Raw genomic sequence first — 15,495 nt, 5'->3', positions numbered from 1 at the left:
TGGTAAGGTTAATCCTCACCTCTGCCAAAGATAACACGACGAGGAAGCGTAGCAGCTTCCTCGTCCTCCTCTGCCTTATCTCAGCATTGGCTTGGCAAAAGTCACATATTCAGCAACACCTGCAAGGGAGGGAAAAGTGAGAGCTGCAGTGGGGGAACATCACACTTCACTTTGTGGGGCTGTTTGAGCCCTTTCAGAGTCACTCAGTCCCAGGACATAGCCAGGGTCCCCTCTTTGCATAGGGATCAGTATTTCACTTCTCCCCATCCAGAACTTCATCCACCGGAAGCTGGAGGAGAAGGAGGAGGCCATCAACAAGCTGCATGCAGATGGAGATCAGCTGCTGGCCCAGAATCACCCCGGGAAGAATGCCATCGAGGTGAGCACCAGGGAGGGGGCACAGCTCCCCCCCAGCCCTTCTCCAGAGTGGGACTTGCTGCCAATGCGACTCGTGACTTTAGTTCCTGAGATGCCAAGTGGGAAAAAGCCTCCTTCACCTGCAAGTGTGTAAACAGCATTGGAGGAGCAAAGATAAACCTAAGCAGCTCTTCCATCTTCCTCATTCCTGTGGCAATTACCCTGTGCCCACCCACAAAAGATAAATTATTCTTTATTTGATGGGAAGATGGACACAGGGATTTGCCTCCTTCCCCCCAGCCCCACGTTTCCATTGGAGCATCCCAGCTTTGGATATTGCCATCCTAGCTTTGACCTGAGAGCATCTGGGTGGCTCCAGAGGCTGCCAAGGAGCTGTTCACTCAGGATGGCAACTGGTACTTTCGGGTGGGCAGCTGAGGCTCTCCCCTGCCATGAGGGTCCCACTAACATCCCCTCCCACCCCATGTTGCAGGCTCACATCGAGGCCGTGCACGCCGACTGGAAGGAGTACCTCAACCTGCTGATCTGCGAGGAGAGCCACCTGAAGTTCATGGAGGACTTCCACAAGGTACCAGCTCCCTGGGGGCAGCGAGTTGTTGGAGCCTGGAGAGCAAGTGCTGGGTTGTGGGAGATCACAGAAAACAAAAACTCCTGCAATTCTGGAAACAGGAGAAGAGCCAGAGTCCTCTAAAAACAGGGCTTTTAAGGCCAGGAGAGCACCTTGAGCTGATAGAACACAAGTCACAATTGCTCAGGCACCACAGGTCAGTGATTTCTTGGCCAAAGCATGATTTGCAGAAAGTTTCCACTCCCAACACTGAGGTTCGTGAGCCACAGTCTGGTGTTGGCATCTTTGTCTGCAGAACAGCTGAGGTACCTCACCCCCAAAACTAGGCATGGGGAGACCTTGCATGCTCCACTGGGAAGCAGAACAGGCCCATGTGAGGAAATGACACCTGCCAAAGGCAGAGCTGCCCCCGGGGAGCCCGGCACAAGGGCTGAGCACCCCGGCTGAGCTGGGCAGACAGATGTCTGCTGGATAAATGGCATCTGACAGCCAGGGAGGCTCTGCAGGGGAGCAGGTCAGGCTGGATTCCTCTCCCACAGCCTGGGCGTGTTCACGATGTGAGGAGTCTCTTGCCAAAGCTGAACCCTGGTGCCCAGCCCAGGCAGTGCCTTTCATGGGGATCTGCCAGAATAACTGCCCCAGGGGGTGGTTTGTGTGTGGAAGGGCTTGGCTCTGCCTTCTCCTGCGCTGGCAGTGGAGACACCACACACCGTTGTGATGCTGTCCCAGTGAGACAAACTGAGGGCAGGCAAAGGTGGGACTTAACTCTGCCAGAGAGGACCCTGGAATAAACTGCTCCTTGTTGTTTTTTCCCTCACTCTGTCCTGAGCATGGGAAACAGTGATTCCTTGCCTTTCTCTGAGTATTCTGGGTGTCCAGGTGCCCAGCAGAGCTCCTGGTGTCTGTGTGAGGACCATGGTGCTGGGGTGGGTCTGCTCCATGTTCCAGCAAGACCCTCCCTCACAAGACACTTTCCCTTTGTGCAGTTTCAGAAGGACAGTAAGGATGCCCAGGAGCTCTTGAAGAAGGTGGACACAGACCTGGACCAAAAATTCAGCCCAGAGTTCAAGGACAGATACCAGCTGGAGTCCCTGCTGCGGGAGCTGGATGTGAGTGTTGGTGCAGGCAGGACTGCAGGGGAGGCAGGAGCAGGAGCCAGTGTCCCCATGGCACCGGGGGAGGGACATCCCTGCCCGTGTGGGCACCTGGCCCAGCTTTCTCCATGGACCTGCTGCTGCTCCCTCTTCCTGGCCTTCCCCCGGCTCTTCCTTCCCCTCTGGCTAGAGATTGCCTCTCCCCTGGCAACGTAATTGCTCACTGGGCTGGTTTTTATTTGTTCTTTCATGGAGTTACTGCTCGTTAAGGGCAGGAGCATAATTAGACCTGCTGCCAGAGGAGGTTGTGGAACTTGCTGTGCTGCCGGGAGCCGGGCTGGAGATCCGCCCACTCGGGAAGGGCTGTGCTGAGCCCAAGCCCAAGCCCAAGCCCAAGCCCAAACCCAAGCCCAAGCATGCTGCAGCAGGCCCAGCTGATGCACGTGTGCCGGCACAGCTGATAGCTCTTCCCTGAGAGCTGTCCCTCTCCTCCTGTGTGCTCCATCCCACTCAGCATTTTGGGATACATCCACAGCTAGAAACAGAGCAACTGCCGGAGAGCCTTGTCCCAGGGCTGTGATCAGGGCTGGGAACGGGGCTCTCCACCAACACACAGCCATACAGACATGGGCCATGCCCAGGGAACCCTGTCACTGCCTGGGTAGTGCCCAGGCGTGGCAACTCATGGGCACAGTCCCAGTCCTCAGCCTGGCTGCGGGAGGCAGGAGAGTGCAGGAGCACTCGGGGCAGGAACACACAGCAGGACCTGAAGCTGCAGTGTCTGTCCTGAGCGCGTTGGTCTGAGCTCCTCCCCGGCCGGGAGAGCCCAGGAGTTCGTTCCCATGTTTCCTCACTGGTTTGGGTTGTTGCCCTGTGCCAGGACCAGGAGAAGGCCTTGGAGAAGTACGAGGCGGTGGTGAGGTCCCTGCAGGAGCGCAGCCAGCAGGTCCTGCCCCTGCGGTACCGCCGTGAGCCGCCGCCCCAGCCCGTCCCCGTGGAGGCTCTGTGCGAGTACGAAGGCGAGCAGGTAACACCGCCCGACCCCCCGGGCGGGGCAGGGGGGCTGCTGGGGGACACTGGGGATGGAAGAGGCTCTGGGAAGGAAGCAGTGATATCTCCCACAGTGGGAACAAGGCAAAGGTCGCGCTCACCCCAGTGGGAGAGCAGGTTTTGCAGCTGAGGACCAGGGCAGGAGGGGGCTGGAGAAAACGAAACCTCTGTGCCTATCACACACCCTGAGGAGGTTGCGACAGCCCAGCTCTGCCACATTCCCACGCTCCTCGTGCTGGGACAGTGCAGATGTCCCGGCATGTTTCTGATCAAAGAAACACCCCCCACCACCAGCCATTCCCAGTCCACATCCCCTCAACCCACCATCACGGAGTAGTTGGCCAAAGGGATGGGACAGTGGAGCCAGCAGACACCACGGGAGTGGCAGGGGCTGGGACAGGAGCCAGCAGCTCCAGCTGACTCAGCTCCCGGCCTCTCGGAAAAGGAAAGCCAGAGCACTGCCATGGAAACGCCTCCTCATCTCTGCCCGAGTGGGAATTTGCTCGCCGTGGCTGTTGCAAGAGCAGAGGAGAAGGCACATGAGCTTCTGGCGAGCGGCAGACTCTGGGAGAAGTCGGGAGAAGGGCCTGGGGTTTGTGCCGGTCCTGCCTCCAGCGAGCGCTGCCGGCGTGGGGCAGAGCGGGGGTGGCATTTCCTGACGTGCCGCTGTGACCGGTTCCTGTCCCCCAGGGCCAGATCAGCCGAGGAGCCCAGTACACCCTGCACAGGAACAGCGGAGACGTTTGGGAAGTGGCCGACAGCGCAGGAGACAGGATCAGCGCCCCGGGGGTCTGCTTCATGATCCCCCCGCCCGACCCCGAGGCAATAGCACTGGCAGACCAGTACGTGCCCCCCAGCCGGTGTGCTGGACCCCCCAGCCTTTGTCCTTGCCTTCACCAGCCCCAGGCCACGCCACAAACGCTGCACCCCCCGTCTGGCACCCCCAGGGGCTCTGCCCCAATTCCCACAGTGAAGCTGTGCCATCTCAAAGCCTCAGGCTTCCTCCAGGAGGGAACAACCTTCCTGCTTGTTCACAAGATCCCACCTGGCAAAGCAGGACCAGCTGAGAGCCATCCGGGTCCCCCCTCCCCTGGGGGCCATTATGGCAGGGGGAGCTGCCCACTCCTCCCTCAGCAGGCAGGTACCTGCCTTTGCTGCCTCTCCCCTGCTCTGATGAAGACACCGCTCTAAACTTTGCCAGCATGGGGTGAAGGTGCCTCTTCCCCACTTGCTCCTTCCTGGAGCAGCACTGGGATGGGTGGTGGGTGATGGAAGGGCTGAGGGCCTGTCTGACCTCCCGCTGCCCTGCTTTGCAGGATTGCCAAGCACTACATGGCCGTGAAGGAGAAGACAAACAACTGCAAGAACATCCTCCAGCAGCGCTACGAGGGGCTGAAGGCAGACAGCATCGGAGGTGTGGATCAGGGGAGCAGCTTGGGGCTTGCTCCTTCCAGGCACTGAAAGGCTGGGGGAACATCTTAGGGGCGTGTTCCCATCTCCTAAGTGTCCTGGGAACAAGAGTGCTGGGATGGGTGCAGGGGCAGAGCAGGAGGCTGTGGGCACAGCAGCCCGTGCTCAGGGAGGGCAGTGAGATATGGGTTTGGCACTCAAGGGTGGGACTGAGCCCAGAACCAGCTTCCCAGCCAGCTCTAACCTGGTCTCCCCTCATCATCCAGACGCTGCTTCGGTTCGGGGCCGCCAGCTCCTGGCAGGGCTGGAGAAAGTCAACAGTGACCTGGACAAGCAGGAGAAAGCAATAACAGCAAACCTCCGCCCGCCGCTGGAGCAGAGCCGGGCGGTGCAGGACAGCACCGAGCGCTCCAAGGACCTGAAGGTACGGGGTGTGGAGGCAGAGGGATGGTGCCATACAGGGACTGTGCTCCAAAGGGTCTCCAGAGTGGTCCTCAGTATGCTGGGTGCTGAGAGCTCTCCCTGAACCCGGGAGTAGGGATGGAGTGATGCTCACAGCTGGCTGCTTCCTCCAGTGGAGATGGGGAGCAGCCCTTTGAGGAGCCTCAGAAGCCAAAAACCTTTGCCTTGCTCCTGGTCCAGCTCAGCTGAATGGCAAAAAGGTGATGGCTGCAGGTGATGGGTGTGAGGAAGAAGGGAGCCCTCAGGCTTTGCCACCACCATCACCAGCTCAGAGAGGAGCAGGAAAACACCTCTGGTCCAGGGCACTGTTTCTCCTTGTGGACCTGCTCCTCTAGGCTCCGGTGCCATAGCATCCGGCTTCTTTCCTCTCCTCCAGACCCCTAATTAAGCCAGGCTCTGTGCCACAAACCTCCCTTGGTTTAGGAGGAAGTTCAGGTCCTGGTTACATCATCTGCCAAGGGCTGTGGCAGAATCCAAGATCCACCGCAAGTGAAAGCAAATTGCTCCAACTGCCTGCAGCACTTCACTGTCCAGGCAAGGATTCATCCGTCAGAGACCAGCAGTCCACATGGATCCAGCATGTTGCTGTCAGAGCTGGAGCTGCTGGGAACCACTCCCCAGCCGGAGTTTCCTTGCTAAGGCAGTTTCCTTGCCCCAGGAGAGACAAGTCAACAAAAAGTCACCGAAAAACATCCTTCTGTGCCTTGCAGGGCTGAAAGGCACCTTCCATCTAACACAAGCCCTCAGCCCTGACCTTCCTCTTCACCCTGGACAGCCAAGGGCCAGCTCCTTTGTAGCCATCAGGTCCTAGTTCAGCTGCTCTAAAGGCTCTGTTCCTCCTGCAGAACATCACCAACGAGGTCCGGCGCATCGAACCTGAGAAAACGAGGAAGATCCAGGAGTGTGAGGCCTTCATCGAGTCCGTGCCCAACACCGGCAGCGCTACCCTGGTCAAGAACAAGGTGGAAAACACCAACAAGAAGTACGACCGTGTGGTGCAGCTGCTCAGCGCTGCCCAGGAGAAGTAAGTCATGGCTTAAATCGTGGCTTGAGCCAGGGATAATGGAGGATCCTGCAGGAGACATCATTGTGGTCTTCAACATCCTCATGAGGGGAAGCAGAGGGGCAGCTCTGATCTCTTCATTCTTGTGACCAGAGTCACAGGACCCAGGGAAGGGCTGGAGCTGTGTCAGGGGAGGTTTGGGCTGGATCTCAGGAAAAGGTTCTTCCCCCAGAGGGTGGTTGGGCACTGAACAGGCTCCCCAGGGCAGTGGGCACGGCCCCAAGGCTACCAGAGCTCAAGGAGCATTTGGAAAACACTCTGAGGGCCAGGGTGGGATTGTTGGGGTGTCTGTGCAGGGCCAGGAGTTGGATGGATGATCCTTGTCAGTCCCTTCCAGCTCAGCATGTTCTGTGATTCTATGAGACAGGTGCAGATGTGCTTAAACACCTTCCTCTCGTGTCTGCACAGAGTTGAGGTGGCCACAAACCTCGAGAGGAGCCTCCAACAAGGCCGAGACCTGCTGTCCACCTACGAGAACAGACTGGTCACGGATGACACGGTGCCGGAGGACTTGCGGGTGGTGGACCGGAAGAAAGAAGAGCTGCTGGTGAGAGTTCTGCCCTATTGACATGCTCCCCATACAGAACCAATTCCCAAAATCTGGGGAAATTGCTGCTCAACTTGAATCAGTTGGTAAAAGTGTGGCCTCCCCCAGTGGGGGTGAGAGCTCACCTCGACTGCAGGGGTCCCAACTCCTTCAAATGCAAACCCTTCCCATCCCCAAATCAAATCAAATGCCAGTGGAATTCTTGTGATTTGACAAAAGGACTAATGGAGAGTAATTCCCTCTCTACTCTGCCCTCGTGAGACCCCACCCACAGTGCTATGTCCAGCTCTGGGGTCCTCAGCACAAGAGCTGGTCCAGAGGAGGCTGTGAAGATGCTCCAAGGGCTGGAGCCCCTCTGCTCTGGAGCCAGGCTGAGAGAGCTGGGAATGTTCAGCCTGGACAAGAGATGGCTCCAGGGAGCCCTGAGAGCCCCTTCCAGGGCCTAAAGGGGAGTTTAAAAAAGAGAGACTTTTGACACAGGCAGAGAGCGATAGGACAACAGGAATGGTTTTAAACTAAGAAAGAAGAGATTTAGATTAGATATTGAGAAGAAATTCTTGGCTGTGAGGGTGGGGAGGCCCTGGCACAGGTTGCCCAGAGAAGCTGTGGCTGCCCCTGGATCCCTGGAAGTGTCCAAGGCCAGGTTGGACGGGGTTTGGAGCAACCTGGGCTAGTGGAAGGTGTCCCTGCCCATGGCAGGGGGTGGAACGAGATGGGCTTGAAGGTCCCTTCCAACCTTCTGTGATTCCTTGAGAAGTGAAGGATAAAATGGTCTGGGAAAAGCAATGCAGTGGCCTGATACTGGAAAGAGATGACCTGGCAAGGCTTTGAGGACACTTATTGCTAGGAAAAGCTGCCAACCCAAACTGGAATTTCCTTCTGCTATAGAAAGGTCAAGAATTGGCTAGGCCAGAACTTTCTCTGCTCCTCCAGCTTTTCCATCAATTCTCTGAGTTCAGACTAGTGTGCAAATGCTGTCACAGCTCCTGCTGGAGTTGCTGCACTGGCAGGAGCAGTGTTTAATCCTTGCTTGAGGAGCACCAGACATTTTGCACGTAGTGTGGCTGATTTTGAAGGTTAGCAGGCAGAGAAGAGAGCAGGAGGTAGCTTTCTCCCCTCAGATTTACAAGATAATTCTGGTTACCTTGCAAGCCTTGAACTTGCTTCTGTCCACACCTGGACAGCTCAGTCATTCCTCATCCTCTGCAGAGGATGTTCCAGTAGAAGTGGAACAGTGACAAAAGCCTGGCATTTGTGCAACCCAAGAGAATCCCTCTCTCCTGCTTTTTCCACAGGCCATGGGCAACGAGCTCCAGTCCAAAAAGTTCCTGCTCAACGAAGCCGAGCAGAACCTGCAGAGGACCAAGACGTGCTCCAACACCCTGGCCAGCAAGTTCCAGGAGCACTGCCCCGACATCGAGCGGCAGGAGGCCGAGCTCTACAAACTCAACCAGCGCTTCAACAACCTCAGCAAGCAGATCGACCACAGGTGAGACTCCAGGGCGGCCTGGAGAGCTGGGAGAGTTACTACTGGAACCACACTGAACCTGGAAGAGCCACAACACCGTCCTGGGAATGAGGAGTTGCAGAAGGGCTTCCAGGGAGGTCTAAGGAGGAAGAGGGAGTGGTTGCACCCGTGCACTGGCTGGGTAGTTCTGGGAAAACTCTAGGATTAAGTGCTCTCGCAACAGAGATGGGGACTTTGCCAAGAGAACAACTCTGGCTCAAATCCATGTCTTCAGGGAGCAGGGGAAGTGGTGAAGAGGTGTTTGCAGAAGACACAGGAGATGTGACAGGACTGAAGCTGAGCTGTTTTCCCCCCCCAGGACGCAGACCCTGCAGAAAGCAAAGAGTGCCTATTCCAACTACCGCACCAACTACGACAAGGTGAACCAGTTCCTGTCCAACATCCCCAACTATGAGCCACAGGAGACAGACAACATCCAGCAAGTGGAAATGAAGCTGAAGAACCAAGCGGTAATTCCGAGAGCAGCCTGGGCCCCACAGGGAGAGGAGAGGGAACAATATTGAAACAACAGAACTTAGATAACTCCTGAACATAAAATAGAAAAACATAAATGTTAGCTTTATTTTTATAAAGTTCTATGCATTTTTATAAAGCTCTAAGCTCCCACTGTCCTCCTGTGCCTTGTTTACACAAAGCAGAGTAGCTTGAGTAGCTTGTGATTCTCAGTGTTGTGATTTTAATGACAGCCCTCAAAAAGGCTGAATGATGAATTTGTGTCTGCTTTGTGTGTCTCTGTTCCTGCCAGGCTCTCCTCAGTGACATTGCCAGCAAGGAACAGGAGGTGCAGAAGGTCTCTGCCACAGCTCAGCAGTACCAGCAGGCAGTGAAGGTAAGGACTGCAGTTCTGCCTGTGGGAGAACTTAGAGCAGTTTGGGTTAGAAGGGACCTTATAGACCACCTCATTCCACCCTCCTGCCATGGGCAGGGACACCTTCCACTAGCCCAGGTTGCTCCAAGCCCCATCCAACCTGGCCTTGGACACTTCCAGGGATGGGGCAGCCACAGCTTCTCTGGGCAACCTGTGCCAGGGCCTCACCATCCTCACAGTGAACAATTCCTTCCCAGTATCCCATCTAACCCTGCCCTCTGGCAGTGGAAAGCCTTTCCCCCTTGTCCTGTCCCTTCAGGCCCTCATCCTAAGTCCCTCTCCAGCTCTCCTGGAGCCCCTTTAGGCCCTGGAAGGGGCTCTCAGGTCTCCCAGAGCCTTCTCTTCTCCAGGATGAACACCCCCAGCTCTCCCAGCCTGGCTCCAGAGCAGAAGTTGGGGTTTCGTGGCATCCTCTTGACCAGCTCCAACAGGTCCCAGTCTTTCTGGTACTGAGGACCCCAGAGCTGGGTGCAGTACCCCAGCTGGGGTCTCACCAGAATGTCACAGAGGGGCAGAACCAACTACATCCTACAAGGAGCCACCTAAAGAAAGCCAGTGCCCTTTGCTCAGTCAACTGATGAGCTTAAACCATGTTGTATCTACCCCAATATTGACATCATGTGGCCATGAGCCTGGCAGCTGGCTTTACTGCCTGGGAGAGGAGAGTTTCCACCCCAAACCCAGCAGGACAAGTCAGGACACACCTACAGCTGGGCTGTTGCAGTGACCCAGCTCAGAGCCTACCGGCAGCTCCTGCCAACAGCTCTGGTCCCACCAACCTCAGCAACTCCCCAAAAAACGGCTCAAGGGAAGAAACTGTTAAAGCCAGGGCTTAGGAGGAGCCTGTGCATGAAGGGGACCCAGTAATCTCACATTCTTCCTGGGCATGTCTTCCCACAGGACTATGAGTTGGAAGCTGAGAAGCTGCGGTCCATCCTGGACCTGGAGAACAGCCGGAACGGGTACATGAGCAAGAAGCCCAGGCTGCAGTCTCCAGCTGCCAAAGTGAAGGAGGAGGTAAGGGGCAGCCAGCAGAGAGCTCGAGCAGCTCATGGGACCTGTGGGGGTTTGCAGATACTTATATTTACTGTCGGGGCCCTTGGTCCCAGAGGGGACTGCGAGGAAGGGCAGGGAATCAGGAGGAAGGGATTCCTCGTTATTCTTAGCCCATCAGATTTTGGGGCTGGTCTGGCCAGAATTAGAGAGGCGAAATGCTGGATTTAACACTTCTTGAAAGAGGGGAAGAAAAGCCAAAAACCTGAAAGTTTTTCCCCTCTCCAGACTTTCAAACAGAAAGTGAGATTTCACCACCAAAGGTAGAAATACTTGGAGCGAGATCAGGCCACAAGCTACTTATTTATGCAGGATACGTTTGCTACCTGCCTCAAACTCCTCCTGCCTGTGGAGGCAGACAGAAGTGTCCACCTGGTTCTCCCTCAGCTACACCTCTCTTTGCTTGTCTGGACTGGGAAACTCACAGTTTGACCACGACCATGAGTGTGCAGGAGAATCGCTCTTCCTGCCCCCAAGCTTGGCAGGTCACCGCTGGTTTTTAGAGGAGCACCCAGGGTTACCTCCTTAGGGCCTGTTATTTCTAGTCTTTTCAACCTCTTCCCAACATGTTTTTTGTTCTGTAGGAAGCTGTTCTGGCAGCCAAATACACCGAAGTAAACGCTGTGAACAAGCAGAGGCTGCAGAACCTGGAGTTCGCTCAGAGCCTCCTGCGGCAGGTAAGGGCTCACCTGGAGCAACGGGACACTGAAGTGTGAGTGACACACACCTGGGGCTCTGCTATCACAAGCTGAACTGGGAACAAGCCTAGCTGGTGTTTTGTCCCCCTAAATCATTAATCAGCAGACACTTATGACAGACAGACCATCCCTCTGTGTGTCCCAGTCCCATTTCCCGCTCACCCTAGGAAGCTCCGCATCATTTTCAACACTTTTTGCCACTCCATGCCAGAATTAGTGTCCCTTGTGGGCAAAAGCTTTGTTCTGACAGCAGCAGGCATTGCAGAAAGCATTTCTCAGGTTGAGAACCTGCAGGGAAGTCTGTTTGCAAATACTCCCTGCTCAGAGTTTGCCAGAGCTCAACACCCTCCTGTTGCTTTGTCACAGGAGGCACCAATATGTGTGGCAGCAGGGGCAGGGTAGTGATTGTCCCCCTGTACTTGGCACTGCTGAGGCACCTCAGGTGCTGTGTCCAGCTCTGGGTCCCTCGTGACAAGAAGGACATTGAGGGGCTGGAGTGTGTCCAAGGAAGGGAACGGAGCTGGGAAGGGGCTGGAGCAGCAGGAGCAGCTGAGGGAGCTGGGGGGGCTCAGCCTGGAGAAAAGGAGGCTCAGGGGGGACCTTCTGGCTCTGCAACTCCCTGACAGGAGGGGGGAGCCGGGGGGGGTCGGGCTCTGCTCCCAGGGAACAAGGGACAGGAGGAGAGGGAACAGCCTCAAGTTGTGCCAGGAAAGGTTTAGATGGATACTGGGAAAATTTCTTTACTGAAAGGGTGGTCAGGCATTGGAAGGGGCTGCCCAGGGCAGTGGTAGAATCACCATCCCTGGAGGTGTCCAAGGAATAACTGGACATGGCTCTCAGTGCTCTGGGCTGGGTGACAAGGTGGGGATCGGGCACAGGTTGGACTTGATGACCTTGGAGGTCTTTTCCAACCTAAATGGTTCTGTGATTGTATGGTAAGCACCAAAAGTATGATTAATTGGGGGTTTTTAACTACACATTCTTTTTCCACCAACAGCAACCAGAGGTTCAGGTGACACAAGACTTTGCCCAGACCAAATCATCCGTGAGGCCCGTGGAAGAAGTGTGGAAGCTGAAGAAAGAGCTCGAGGATGAGACTCAGCGTCGGCAACAGCTCGAAGCAGAGATCCAAGCCATTCAGAACAACATTGTCCACCTGCAAAACCAGAAGCCCCAAGAAACTGTGCTTAAGAAAGAACTGGTGAAGAAGGTGCCTGACCCTCAGCTGGAGGAGAGCTTCCACAGGCTGCAGCAAAACCTGGCAGAGGAGCAGCGCAAGAACCAGGTGCTTCAGGATGAGCTGGAGGCTCTTAAAATCCGGCTGCGTGTTCTGGAGCATGAGAAGAGGGAGGGAGGGCAGGAGTACATAGTGAAAGAGGTGCTGAGGATTGAACAAGATAAGGCTCAAGCTGATGAAATCCTGAAGCTCAAAGAAGAATTGGAAGAGCTCAGGAGGCAGGAAGGGACCAGGGAGAATGAAGTCATCCTCCTGCGCCAACAAATTGCTGTGCTGTCCAGCGAGAAGAACAAACAGCAGGAGAAGGTAACGGAGAAGGAGGTGCTGAAGCTGCAGAACGACCCCCAGCTGGAGATGGAATTCCGGATGTTGCAAGAGAACAAGGAGAGGGAGAGTGCCCTTCGGCAGAAGCACGAGGAAGAGCTCAGCTTCCTCCAGGACAAGCTCAAACGTCTTGAGAAGGAACGGGCCATCGCCGAGGGCAAAATCACCGTCAAGGAAGTGCTGAAGGTAGAGAAGGACCTGGCCATTGAGAGGGAGGTGAACGAGCTCCGGCGCCAGTACGAAGATGAGAAGTCCAAGGGTCGTTCCAACGAGCGGGAAAAGGCTGAGCTGCTCAGGAAGATCCAGCTGCTGGAGGAAGAGAACTCTAAGGTGGTTGTTCAGGAGAAAGTGCGTGAGATTGTGCGCCCGGATCCCAAGGCTGAAAATGAAGTTGCCAACCTTCGCTTGGAGCTGGTGGAGCAGGAGAGGAGATACCGCGGCGGTGACGAACAGCTGAAGAGCTGCCAGAATGAGCTGGCTGCTCTGAAGAACAGAGGGCCACTGGTAGAAGTCAAAGAAGTCATTAAGGAGGTCATTAAGTACAAAAATGATCCAGAAACCGAAAAGGAGCTACAGCGGCTCCGTGAGGAAATCATAGAGAGGACTGGAGCTATCGAAAGAGCTGACCTGGAGATCTACCAGCTGAAACAAGAGATACAAGCTTTGAAAGATACCAAACCTCAAGTGCAAATGAAGGAAGTTGTTCAAGAAATTCTGCAGTTTCGAGAAGACCCCAAGACCAGAGAGGAGGTGGAGTCACTGAGAGTGCAGCTGGCAGATGAACAGATGAAACATATCAACCTGGAGAGGGAGCGGCTTCTCCAAGAAGAAAAAGTGAGACAGAAGGAGGAAGAGCTTTCCCAGGTGAAGGAGAAAGTCGTCCAGCAGGAAGTAGTGAAGTATGAGCAAGATCCTGCCTTGAAAGCTGAAGTCAACTCCTTCTCCCAGAGCATTGAGAGCGAGCTGAAGCAGATCGACGGCCTCCGCGAGGAGCTGCGCAAGCTGCAGAGGAGACGCTCTGAGCTGGAGCGGCAGCTCGAGGAGCTGGAGAAGGAGAGACAGGCCCGCAGGGAGGCCGAGCTGGAGGTGCAGAGGCTGAGGATCCGCTTGAACGAGCTGGAAGAACAGGAGAGGGAGACGACAGAACGAGTGACTGTGAAGCAGAAAGTGATCCTTCAGCAAGATCCTCAGCAGGAGAAGGAGCACTCCCTCCTCAAGCTGGAGTTAGAAGAAGAGAAGCACCGGAGACAAGTCTTGCAAACAGAACTAGAAGCCCTGCGAAAGAAGCTCCTTTCTTTGGAAAAGATGGAGGTCAAAGAGAAAGTGGTCTTTTCAGAGAGTGTCCAAGTGGACAAAGGAGACACGGAGTACGAGATTCAAAAGCTGAAGAACAATCTGGAGGAAGAAAGTAGGCGCAAGAGGGAGCTGGATGCAGATATCAACCGCCTGGAAACCAGGCTGTCCGAGGTAGAATTCAACAACTCCAAGTCATCAAAGGAACTAGACTTATTACGGGAGGAAAACCACAAACTACACCTCGAGAAACAGAACCTGCTGATGGAAACAAGGAGGCTGCAGTCAGAGATTGAACTCACAGCTACAGAAGCTCAGGATTTAAGAAACATGACCCACGTGGACAGTGGAATAAACCTGGACTCCAGGTTCCAAGCTTTGGAAAGAGAGTTAGAGGACCTGAAACAGTTGTCCAGAGAAAAAGATGCAGAGATCGAGCAGCTCCAGAATCGCCTCAAGACAGTGGCTATCAAGAGGGAGCAAAGGGAGAACCACCTGAGGCGCTCCATCGTGGTCATTGACCCTGACACGGGGAAAGAGATGTCTCCAGAGGAAGCCCATGTGTTTGGCCTCATTGAGTGGAGCCTGTTTGTCAAACTGAAGAGTCAGGAATGTGACTGGGAGGAGATCTCAATAAAGGGTCCCAACGGGGAGTCGTCCGTGATCCTGGACAGGAAGTCTGGTCGGGAGTTCTCGATTGAGGATGCCCTGAAGAGCGGGAGGCTCACCATGGCCCAGTACGACAGTTACCTCAACAAGGAGATGTCCATCCAGGAGCTGGCAGTCCTGGTGTCCGGAACTAACTACACAGCGCTCCCTCCACTTTAGAAACTATCCTTAAGAGCAGCAAGTCAGAGCTGCAGCACTTGTTAGACAACCAGATCACTGCAAATCCTTGCCCTCCTTCGCCTCTTCCAAAATGCTTCCAAAATGCCTCTGCCCCAGCCATGCTGCGAAGCCACACTGCTTGCTGTCAAACACCGCAGAAAAGCACCACCAGCAGTGGAAAACACGTCTGTCAGGACTACAGCAAAACCTTCTCCCCCTCTTCAGCCCTGCCCAACAGAAAACAAGACAGAAAGCCTTAGGACAGTGAAGTGCCTGAAGTCCAGAACTCAGTAGAACCTGCAGTTTCCTCAACATATCCTCACGTAGTCGCTCCTGAAACTGCGTCCGGCTGTCAGGAGAGAGACTGAAGGTCCAGGTGACTCCGAGGTGACCAGCAGGAGCTGGTTACATCAGCTGCATGTTGATAAGCCAGACAGTTCCACCGTGGACAACTGATCAATGATGGGCTCGTCCTGTGAGAAAACCAGCTCTGTAAAACCCCAGGTGTGCTGCACATCTCAGTCCAGAATCACCACGTGGATACCCAACACCATCATTTGCTCACCTACGTGCCTGTGCTGCTGGAGAAGAGTGGAGATGTGCTTTGATGGCTCCAGCCATCGATCCAGGAGGAGCATTCACATACCAGAGGTCAAGGAAAGGATGTGAAGAGATGGCAGAATGGGCCAACACCAGGGGCAGTGCTCAGCATGCAACGGAACCCACCGCAGAGTGCCTTCCACACACAGCTCCCTTACCTCGTGGGTACAAGCTGGTAGGGCTGGTGTTTTCCTGGATGGAGTTACATGCAGCTACATGTTTCATTTACCTGTGTAAGGGAATGGGAAATAGAGGGGAATTCTATTTATAGTACAAAATAAAAACGCAGTGGTTCCAATCAGAGGGTGGTTGGTCTTTATTAATTCCGGAAGCCTCTTGATCTTTGGCTTTACAAGAAGTTGCCATTTGAGAGTCAGAATTAAGGCACTAAGATTATTAAATTTAGCTGTTGACTCTTTTCCAAGGCGGAAATTGCTGGAGCAGCATTAAAGCCGGGACTAATTAGCAGCATTAGATGGGAGTGAAGTGCACTA

At 54.8% G+C, this 15,495-nt stretch overlaps 1 protein-coding gene across 1 annotated transcript in view; it reads left to right on the top strand.

Annotated features, from left to right (window-relative positions):
• The window catches only part of PPL (periplakin), a 28,288-nt gene extending 13,004 nt beyond the window's left edge, over nt 1-15,284 (top strand). Inside the window, exons 8-22 of the mRNA XM_018067552.2 lie at nt 272-379; nt 851-946; nt 1,933-2,055; nt 2,921-3,067; nt 3,781-3,932; nt 4,407-4,504; nt 4,767-4,924; nt 5,808-5,986; nt 6,434-6,572; nt 7,868-8,061; nt 8,399-8,549; nt 8,846-8,929; nt 9,869-9,985; nt 10,606-10,698; nt 11,717-15,284. Of these exons, the coding sequence (XP_017923041.1) occupies nt 272-379; nt 851-946; nt 1,933-2,055; nt 2,921-3,067; nt 3,781-3,932; nt 4,407-4,504; nt 4,767-4,924; nt 5,808-5,986; nt 6,434-6,572; nt 7,868-8,061; nt 8,399-8,549; nt 8,846-8,929; nt 9,869-9,985; nt 10,606-10,698; nt 11,717-14,401 (4,524 nt within the window). The 3' untranslated portion in view covers nt 14,402-15,284. The remainder of the gene's footprint in view (nt 1-271; nt 380-850; nt 947-1,932; nt 2,056-2,920; nt 3,068-3,780; nt 3,933-4,406; nt 4,505-4,766; nt 4,925-5,807; nt 5,987-6,433; nt 6,573-7,867; nt 8,062-8,398; nt 8,550-8,845; nt 8,930-9,868; nt 9,986-10,605; nt 10,699-11,716) is intronic.
• The last annotated feature ends 211 nt before the right edge of the window (nt 15,285-15,495 follow it).

Source organism: Manacus vitellinus, unplaced genomic scaffold (assembly GCF_001715985.3).
Source record: "Manacus vitellinus isolate BGI_N305 unplaced genomic scaffold, ASM171598v3 scaffold_12_pilon, whole genome shotgun sequence".
In the NCBI taxonomy this organism is placed as follows: Eukaryota; Metazoa; Chordata; class Aves; order Passeriformes; family Pipridae; genus Manacus; species Manacus vitellinus.
This window is presented reverse-complemented; position numbering and strand designations above follow the sequence as displayed.